The sequence below is a fragment of the Gossypium raimondii genome, chromosome 5 (assembly GCF_025698545.1).
Source record: "Gossypium raimondii isolate GPD5lz chromosome 5, ASM2569854v1, whole genome shotgun sequence".
Classification (NCBI taxonomy): Eukaryota; Viridiplantae; Streptophyta; class Magnoliopsida; order Malvales; family Malvaceae; genus Gossypium; species Gossypium raimondii.
Window position 1 is genome coordinate 47406695 of NC_068569.1, and position 9918 is coordinate 47416612.

Consider the following 9918-nt stretch of genomic DNA (forward strand, 5'->3'; position numbering starts at 1 on the left):
GAGAGCCTTTTTGATGCATTTTAAAAGTTTAAGTACCCAAATGAGTGTAAAAAAAAAGGGACTTAATTACTTTTTCTGAAAAAATTTGAGGACTTTTTGCACAATTAAATCCTTTTTTAAAATCATCTGATTATCCATGGTCTTGTGATATTTACACGTAGAAGTAAAGAAATACAAGCTGTCATCCATGTTGGATTCCTGTAACTAAGATTGATAAAGCTTCGCGTCTGTGACGATCAATTTACTCTCCACCATAGATTGAGTAATGGTAACTCGAAACCGCCTTAATTAGGCCGTCAGTCACGAAAACAAGCCTCACAGTGTGGTAATATCATCGTTATGACGCATGTTAGGTTCTGGTGTCTACTTTCCACTCCCTAAATTGAAGGGAAAACAAAGGCAAACGAACCCCCACCAAATAACACAGATCGTCAAAGCTTGTCTGAATGGAAAGTATTTGCAATTGAACTGCCCCAAAACGAAAATCAACAAGGTTATTTGCTCTTAAATTTTCCTTTCCAATTTATTTATTTTCATGTTTCTTAATTTTTCTACCTTCCTTTTTCTTTTGGATTAATTTGGGCATCTGATTGTCGGTGAATTTTTTTTTATGTTCATTCAAGAAGTTTTACTAGCTTGATTGATTTTTTTGGGTAAGTTTTGTTTTTGGAAATTTGATTTATTTAAAAAAAAGCCCTTTAAATTGGTCTTTTTTCCTGCATTTTCCCTGTCTCTGGATTTCTCAGGTCAATGCTTTTTCTTCTCAAATTAAATAAAAGATTTTTTTTAAAAAAAGTTAAAGGGATTGGATAATATGTGTAAAGTTAGCTTTGATTTACTATAAATATGATTTTTTTGTTTAAATCTTATATTAAAGTTGAGCCTTTCCTTTTATTGCCAATTGGTTTTAGGCTGAATGCGTAATTATATATATTGCTTTATCATTTCAAGATATAGTTCCATTTTATATTGTTTCAACTGGTTGTGGCACTTAGTTATGGCTTTTAGTATATTAATTGTTGTTAGTGATTTATGTAGAATGCATGATTTTAGTGGGTTCTACTTGTTTTTTTTTCCCCTCTTTTTTTACCTCTCTTTGTTTGTTGGATGGAACCTTTTATTTTAAATTCTTTTAGTATTTGTTATTGTAAAATTTACATTATGAGAAATGATTTCCCTTTGTGCGAATTCATCGTGTCTTTCATTGTTTAATCGATAATTTAGTGCATGTTAGTGAAGTGTCTTTGTTGTGCTTTTATTTCTCCGCTTAAACTTAACTATTTTGCTTAATTTCGAATTTCTTTATTGTTTATGCTTAAAGACAATGTTTGGTAAGCAAGAAAGTGGGAGGAAAGTTGGTAGCATTATATGGATCTTATTGATGCGGCTGATACTAACAATAGTATATAGTCGTAAATTTTATCGCGTTGCATTTGGTGTACATATGATTAAATGCAACTTTTTAGGGTAGAACCCATGGAACTAAGGGGTATCAAATACACCATCCTATCTCATGAGATAAAAGGTACTTCTTTCGTTTCAATATGATCGTGTCATCTGGTTTTACATATTGCATTTCCCTCTTGGAGAATGCCAATGTTGTATGTTCTTATTCTCTCTTTGTTTTTATGTTGTAAACCAAGTGGGTTTTTGAAATGTTAATAATATACATGTCCCATCAGGTATGTGAAGAAGCAGCAAGAGCTTTGGTGATTCAATTGGATGGAGTCTTGCAACTGTATTGAGCCACAATGGCCTCCGGATGACCTGTTGATGAAATATCAATATATTTCTGATTTCTTCATTGCACTTGCTTATTTCTCGATCCCCTTAGAGCTTATATACTTCGTCAAAAAATCTGCTGTCTTTCCATATAGATGGGTCCTCGTGCAGTTTGGTGCTTTTATAGTACTTTGTGGTGCAACTCATCTTATTAACTTGTGGACTTTTACGGTGCATTCAAGAACCGTGGCGTCAGTAATGACTACTGCAAAAGTTTTGACTGCTGCTGTATCGTGCATAACTGCCTTGATGCTTGTACATATCATTCCTGATCTATTGAGTGTAAAAACTAGGGAGTTGTTTTTGAAGAATAAGGCTGCCGAGCTTGATAGAGAAATGGGTTTGATTCGTACCCAAGAAGAAACAGGTCGACATGTTCGGATGCTTACACATGAGATCCGAAGCACTTTGGATAGACATACAATACTAAAAACTACTCTTGTTGAATTGGGTCGGACTTTGGCATTAGAAGAATGTGCCTTGTGGATGCCAACACGTACTGGGTTGGAACTGCAACTTTCCTACACCCTTCGTCAACAGAATCCAGTCGGGTATACTGTACCGATCCATCATCCTGTGATCAATCAAGTTTTTAGTAGCAATCGTGCTGTAAAAATATCCCCGAATTGTCCCGTAGCAAGACTACGGCCTGCAGGGAAGTACATGCCTGGAGAGGTTGTTGCTGTTCGTGTTCCACTCCTGCATCTCTCGAATTTCCATATTAATGATTGGCCTGAACTTTCAACAAAAATATACGCTTTGATGGTTTTGATGCTCCCTTCGGATAGTGCAAGGCAATGGCATGTCCATGAGTTGGAGCTCGTTGAAGTGGTTGCTGATCAGGTAAAAGTCACCATGTTTGCTTCTTAACCCTTCACAATTTTTTATGCTTTTAGATACCTTTTTGTCAGGTAAACGTTAAATCGACTTACGTTGTTTGTGCATATCCATTAGTATTCCGAGGTCATTTTTAATTTTTCTGATGACCTTTTGTAATTGGCTAGACTTAATGATAAGTACCTACACTGAGTAGTTTCGAGAATTTTTTGTAGTTAACGAAGGTTGCTCTTTTCTTAAGTGTATATTGATAATTCGGAATAAATTCTGCAATCCTTTGGCACTGTTGTTGGACAGATCATATGTGGAATTTTAAAAGCTGGGTTGATTGGGCTTACTTCCAAAATCCCGACCAGAAAATGAAATATGTTAGAATTATTTTTAGGATATTAATTGTTTTCACGGCGACCTGAAATGACATCAAATTTATTGGTTTCCTATAGAGGGAAGAAAGACAATATCACATAAGAATATGCAGCTATGAAGAGCCTCTGTTAAAAGATTTTGCATGCAATTATTTTAGGAGAGATATTTTGGGGTTATGTTACGGGTTGCTTCTTTTGTTTACCATTTTGTTGGTCTGCCTATTTTTTTATTTGAAGTATTTGTGTCTACCCATATTCAGACATAGGTATAGGGATATGACAGTCCAAGACCCTCCAAAGACATGGCAAAACTTAAGAAAAAATTGAGCATATTCGTGTTGGATACATGCCCATATTTGACACTTACATTTGAGTTTAACATAGGTTGCAACAAAAAATACTTATGTCATTGTAATTTTCGGCTTTTAGATCTGATTTTGTAATTCAAAACTGTAGGTATTCTTTCTACGTATTTTCTCCTTCTGCTCATCCCGCTCTTTCCATTCTCTCCTATCTCTTGTTGTTGCATTCTATTGTTTTCTCTTATAGCTACTTCCCAGGTTGCTGCTTAATGTTCAGGATATCGATGTTGCTAAAAGGAATTATTTGTAAACTCATGTAATGAACTCAGGTGGCTGTTGCTCTTTCGCACGCTGCAATTTTAGAAGAGTCGATGAGGGCTAGGGATCTTCTTATGGATCAGAACGTTGCCCTTGATCTGGCCAGAAGAGAAGCTGAGACAGCGATCCGTGCTCGAAACGATTTCTTGGCTGTTATGAATCATGAAATGAGAACCCCAATGCATGCGATTATTGCTCTATCTTCGTTGCTGCAGGAAACTGAGTTGACACCTGAACAGCGTCTGATGGTTGAAACGGTTCTTAAGAGTAGTAACCTTCTTGCAACTCTAATCAATGATGTTTTGGATCTTTCAAGGCTTGAAGATGGCAGCCTTCAACTAGACCTCGGAACTTTTAACCTTTATGCTGTATTCAGAGAGGTAGAATTTCAAATTTTTTCATGGCTTTCATAAATTTGTGAAGTGTTGCTCTGTGGTTTTCATTACAACAATGCACATTTATTTCATTGTAGGTCCTCAACTTGATCAAGCCGATTGCATCGGTTAAAAAGCTTCATGTTTCCTTAAATTTGGCTCCGGACTTGCCGGAATATGCTGTTGGTGATGAGAAGCGCCTGATGCAAACAATTTTAAACATTGTTGGTAATGCTGTTAAATTTTCCAAGGAGGGCAGCATATCAATCACTGCTTTTGTTGCAAAACTGGACACACTGAGAGATTCTAAAGCCCCGGAATTTCTCCCGGTGCTAAGTGATAATCACTTTTATTTGCGTGTACAGGTTGGTCTCTCTGCTGGTTGTAATATTCTGCCTTAGGCTGTAGTCACTGACGATAATGCGTTTCTGTCTTTGCTTATGGTATAGGTGAAAGATTCAGGTTCCGGGATTAACCCCCTAGATATTCCCAAGTTATTTACCAAATTTGCACAAAATCAATCAACAGGAACACGAAATTCTGGTGGCAGCGGACTAGGCCTTGCAATTTGTAAGAGGTAGTTTTTTTTCCCTCCACGACTTTTGACTAACCTCTATACCTATACAAGTGTTATAAACTTTTAGCTGCCTTTCTAATTTTCTGCCTTCTCTTTAATGATACAATCAGGTTCGTAAATCTAATGGAGGGACATATTTGGATTGAGAGCGAAGGTCTCGGTAAGGGATGTACTGCTATCTTAATTGTAAAACTTGGGATGCCGGAACGTGTGAACGAATCAAAACTTCCATACATGCCTAAAATGCCAACTAATCACGGGCAGACAGCATTTCCGGGGCTTAAAGTTCTGGTTATGGATGAGAATGGGTCAGGTCTTTGATGTTCATTTTAGTTCTTATTTGTTTAATTAATATGTTCCCAAACGATATTTCTAGTTACAAATTTCTTTCTGATAGTCTCGTTTCATACTTAGCTTACAAGCACTTTATGCCTACTTGCACAATGTAGTTTTGGCAATTGGCAAGTAGATTCCTTTTCAGGATTTTCTTTTAATGTGAATTGTGTATTGAAATATTTTATGGGGGAATGCAGGGTTAGCAGGATGGTGACTAAGGGGCTTCTTTTGCATCTAGGGTGTAATGTGACGATGGTCGGCTCGAGTGACGAGTGTTTGCGGTTGGTTTCTCACGAGCACAAGGTTGTTTTCATGGACATTTGCGTTCCAGGTATAGATAGTTACGGAATCACTATCAGGATACATGAGAAATTTACAAAATGCCATGAAAGGCCGTTATTAGTGGCACTCACCGGAAATACGGACAAGGTAACGAAGGAGAACTGCATGAGGGCAGGTATGGATGGTCTTATATTGAAACCCGTTTCACTAGATAAAATGAGAAGTGTGTTAACAGATCTTTTGGAGCACCGAGTCTTTTTCGAGGCAATATAAATCCTAAAGAGTATCTGGTGACCGACTATGTGATCGGATAACAGATAAAACGATGAAGCCAATGAAAGAAATTCTGTGGATGGTGTAATCTGTGTAAATAGCATAAAATTGAGAGCACTACAATGAAAGTATAGAAGTTTTTGCAAAGAATTAGTGAAGGAAAGAAACAATAGATCTATTGAAAAAAAGGGTTGTGCAAATAGAGGTTGTGGGGGAACTAAGCTTGTTGTAGTTCAGTAACACTAAAACCATGATTGGTACGGTTGTACCGGCTAATATGCATCAGTTTGACCTTAAATTGGTTTAGTGATTGGATCTTATTGTTTAAAAATTTTATTCTTTTCTGGTGGGCTTGAAGCTTGAACGAAACTCGTTTGGGCCTGCCAAGCAATAGGATCATGCACCGAACCCTAGTCTATCAGCAAGCCACCTTAGCACACTCTCACCACCAGCCGGCAGCCACCCTTGCACCTCCTAGGCACACCTCACTTTGTCAACTTGACCAGCTACCACACTTTCTCTACTGTTTTAACAGAATCCCAACCACCCTAAGCATGCACAAGTTGAAAGCTAGCCAACCTGCGCTTGGCTACCACAACTTGCCCTATGTTATGAGCTTGGATTTTAATTGAGTAAATTGAACGACCTTGGGTAAAGTATTCACTTTCAAGTTGAAGACTTAGGTGAAAGGTAAGAAAATTCAAATGCACAAAAAAAAAAAAAAAAAGCGAAAGAAAGTGCTCACAGTGTATTAACTCGATGACTGATGATATAAATGAGGGTAGGAAGGTTTCTATTTATAGCCAAATCCCCCTTAAATTGACACAACTGAAGTTAGTAGTAGAGTAGTGTTGATCGGGTCACTTAGCTCTCTGTATAGGGACCTTCCAAAATGTTTCAAGAATTGTGAAAGCGTTAGTGGGTGAAGTAAGCCAATTTGTTGGTATGAATAGTTTGGGTTGGGTTGTTGTCTGCGCCTTGGTCAAGGTCGTAAGAATATGATATTTGAAGTATTGGAAGATTTGTACCTGAATTATCAAGTTTTAAATTACAAGGATTGAGAAATTTTTAAAAATGTTGGAAACTGTAAATCTGGAATTTTATAGTTTTAACTATATGTATTTAGAAAAGTGAGATTATGTGATAACATTTATCTGGAAATTTTGGAGAAACGGTCTGTTATAAAAATATTGAAATTTTGGTCTGTTTTCAGAACTAAAATCGAAAAACAAAAAGTGAACTTCAAGAAATAAATCCTAAAACTATAAAATTGGAATTTTAATGTGGTTAAATATAATTTATAGTTTTTTTTTTGTCTTAAATTGCTACCTAAATTTTTTTTAGTAAACTAAATCGGTATTTGAGTGTAACGGCATTAAATGCATGACATAATCATTTGAAATTTTAAAACAATATTTTTTTTTCTTTTGACTTTTCTCTCCGTATCTACTTCCGGTTCTTCTTCTGCAGTTGGCCTCCTTTCTTTTTTTTTTCTTCTTCCTTCAATGAACCTGTGGCCGCCACCGTCGCCGGCTGAGCTCTGATCGGACACCATCAGAACACCCCTCTCCACACCTTTCTTCAAATCGTCGATTAGTTTTCCAAGAATCCAACCATAATTTGATGAAACAAAGGCCAAAGCTTTGATCTCTTTCTTTCTCCGATCTCCCTTTTACACCGTCAGATCACCATCGATCTCCGGCATGTGGTACATCGTGTTGTGGTTCGCCTTACCGCCGTTGGGATCGCCGAACGGAGATCCAGAGTTCTGAACCCGAACTCAAACAGATAAGTCTTGCTATGTTTCGCCTCCAGTCAATGTGCATCGCTGCTTAGCCTCTTGTTTCTTTTCCTTTTTTATTGCCGCCTCTACTGTCTAACCTCAATGAAAAACATGTTTGCAAATCTAAGATGTTCCTAGATTTGTTTTCCCCACCCCCCAATGGGTGAATTTGATTTCGGTTTTCTTTTTTTATTGGAATTCCATGTTTATTATCTGGTTGTCTCTGCTTTGATTTTGATCTGCTCCGTCGTCAAGTACTACCGACACAAGCCATGGGTGGAAGGTTTCGATTTTGATTTGCAATGTATTAACGACGATCCCATTACAAATAAGCTCTGGTTTTCGAATCATTTGAAATTGGATTCAAAATTTTCGGTTCATGGAGTAAACTAGGGATTCTAAAATATTCAAACTCGAATATCATTTCATTAACCTTACTTTGAAAAAAACCTTAACTAGAAACCCCAAATCAGCTGGCTTAAGTACTGATTTAGTTGAGGTGAAAGAAGTTAGGAGTTTATCTGCTTTCTTATTGCAGTCGACATTATTAAGAAAATTTGGCATCGGCTGCATTTGTTAATTTTAAAATAACCCCACAAATCTCTAGTAATTCAGATTATATGATTTTTCTTTTTAGCTGAAATTGACTTGAGCAATACTATTTTCGTGACTCCAAAACTCAATCTATACTTCATACACTTTTTTCTTCAAAATAAAGCTTATACATCTCCACCATTAAACTTTGGAGAAGACTTGTCAACCAATGATTAGAAGGTTATTTCAGTTGAAAAGAAGAAGATAATATTCATCTCGTTTCCATCTCCGCCTCTCCAATATCAACCATATCTTTATCTCCACGACATCCTTTTTCACTGCCTAAGTTTGAGATCATCGGCAAAGAAGCTCCACCGAAACTCATCGTTTCTTTTCTTTTTTTTTTTCTTCTCATTATTTAATATTATAATTAAGGGTTTTTTAAATAATAGTTTATTTTATTATATTCCTAGTGCTCAATTATTTTTCTATATATATCTAATATTCCAATAAGATAAATGCATAAACCTTTTGGGTATTTAAATATTTTAATTATTCTTCTCTTCCAATAATCAAAGATAGAACAATATTCTCAGTACGTTATATTATGACAGACAAATTAATTTTTGTGTAACACTGGAAAACATTTTACAACATCTTAAAATAAACATGAATTGATTTTGGTTCGAGAGATTATTGTTAATGGGATGACAAAGTTGCTATTGACTGACCAGCTTCTAAAACGCAATTGGAGTGTGCGAGTTTGATATATTCCTAAAAGCCACAATAAAATTATTGACAACGTGACTAAACTAGTTGGTCATAATCTTAATAGTTTATGGAGATTTGAAGAACCCCCAGATTCAACTCTAGTGTTACTGCATAAAAATTTGAATGTATCGTACTCTTATTACTACTTAAAAATTCACTGATTTGTAATCGTCATTGATTGGTTGTCTTTTGTAAAAAAAAAAAAAAAAAACAAATTGTCAAACACACCAAAATATGGTTGACTTCTTCAGACAAAACACCAAACACTAAAATACAAGAATAAATAATGAAAATAAATTTTAAAATATTATATTCATTCAAATGAAAAAAAATTATAAAGTATGATATGATTTAGATTGATATACTATTTTTTAACACAAAAGATTATTGAAGAAGATTGATATAGTATTATTTTGGTACAAAACAACTTTTTTTATTTTAATTAAAAAGGATTCATCAATTGATCATGGATTTCATCATTAAAAAAATTAAGTACAACTGTGGCAAACTATAAAAACAAACATAAAGATTTGTAATCTCAACCAACTTATAAATAATAGTCATTTTAATAATATAAAATTAAAAATCATTAAAATTACAAATATTAATTATATCTATTTTTTTGACACAATACTTAGAACTATCTATATTTTCTCCAATCTATAAATAAAAAGATTATAGGCGAACCCACATTTTTATGCATTGATAATAATTTTTATACCAATCGAGTTAACTATGGATATGATGTCGGAAATAGACCAATTTTATATCACCCTTCAATTCGAACTAGCAAAAGCAATATCTCCTTACATAATAAGGATTCCAAACATTCATGATCTGGATGTGAATGAGGCGAATTACTTATTCCTCGGTCTATTAGTGAACTTTCTCTCCAAGGATTGTGAAAGATGTTCCACTAGAAATATTCTTGTTATTGCTTTGACTCATATTTCCCGAAAAGTGAATCTCACTCTAATAGCCCCAAATAAATTAAATACATGTATTAAGATACGAAGGCTTCTTATTCCACAATAACGAAATCACTCTTTCACTCTTTCATGTACTAGGGGATTTCACTTGGAAAAAAAAAATGTTCCATACTAATGAATTCTGGTCCATAGCCGTAGGTTCCAATGCACGAGATCTTGTAGAAATAACAAATTATGCATTTTGGGTGAATAAAAGTAGCTGGTATCTTTTGCCAAGGAAAAGGAAAAGAAAAAAGGAATCAACGAATAACTGCTAAAGAAGAAAAAAGTTAGGGATAAACTGCTCCATAATTAAATACTTGAATTGATATTTTCTTTCAAAAAAAAGATTACTTTGATATTTAGATTAATATTATTAAATAATTGTTTATTCCACAATTAAATTCCATATTAAA

At 34.9% G+C, this 9918-nt stretch overlaps 1 protein-coding gene across 2 annotated transcripts; it reads left to right on the top strand.

Moving 5' to 3' along the window:
• The first annotated feature begins 212 nt into the window (after window positions 1-212).
• On the top strand, window positions 213-5744 carry LOC105766259 (ethylene receptor). Of its 2 annotated transcripts, none has more exons than XM_012585645.2 (7): window positions 213-493; window positions 1683-2625; window positions 3616-3984; window positions 4077-4343; window positions 4428-4555; window positions 4666-4868; window positions 5089-5243. In XM_012585645.2, exons 2-7 carry the CDS (start codon window positions 1723-1725, stop codon window positions 5103-5105), a joined length of 1887 nt encoding a protein of 628 aa, XP_012441099.1. In that variant the 5' UTR covers window positions 213-493; window positions 1683-1722; the 3' UTR covers window positions 5106-5243. The 2 variants fall into 2 exon arrangements, with proteins under 2 accessions (XP_012441099.1, XP_012441097.1); XM_012585643.2 differs by having other exon boundaries at window positions 219-493; window positions 4666-4863; window positions 5089-5744.
• The last annotated feature ends 4174 nt before the right edge of the window (window positions 5745-9918 follow it).

Coding starts and splice junctions, on each gene's coding strand:
- LOC105766259 (XM_012585643.2), top strand. CDS start 1,723: ATGGAGTCTTGCAACTGTATTGAGCCACAATGGCCTCCGGATGACCTG. Junction 4,556..4,665: donor GGCCTTGCAATTTGTAAGAG/GTAGTTTTTTTT, acceptor TGATACAATCAG/GTTCGTAAATCTAATGGAGG. Junction 4,864..5,088: donor CTGGTTATGGATGAGAATGG/GTCAGGTCTTTG, acceptor GGGGGAATGCAG/GGTTAGCAGGATGGTGACTA.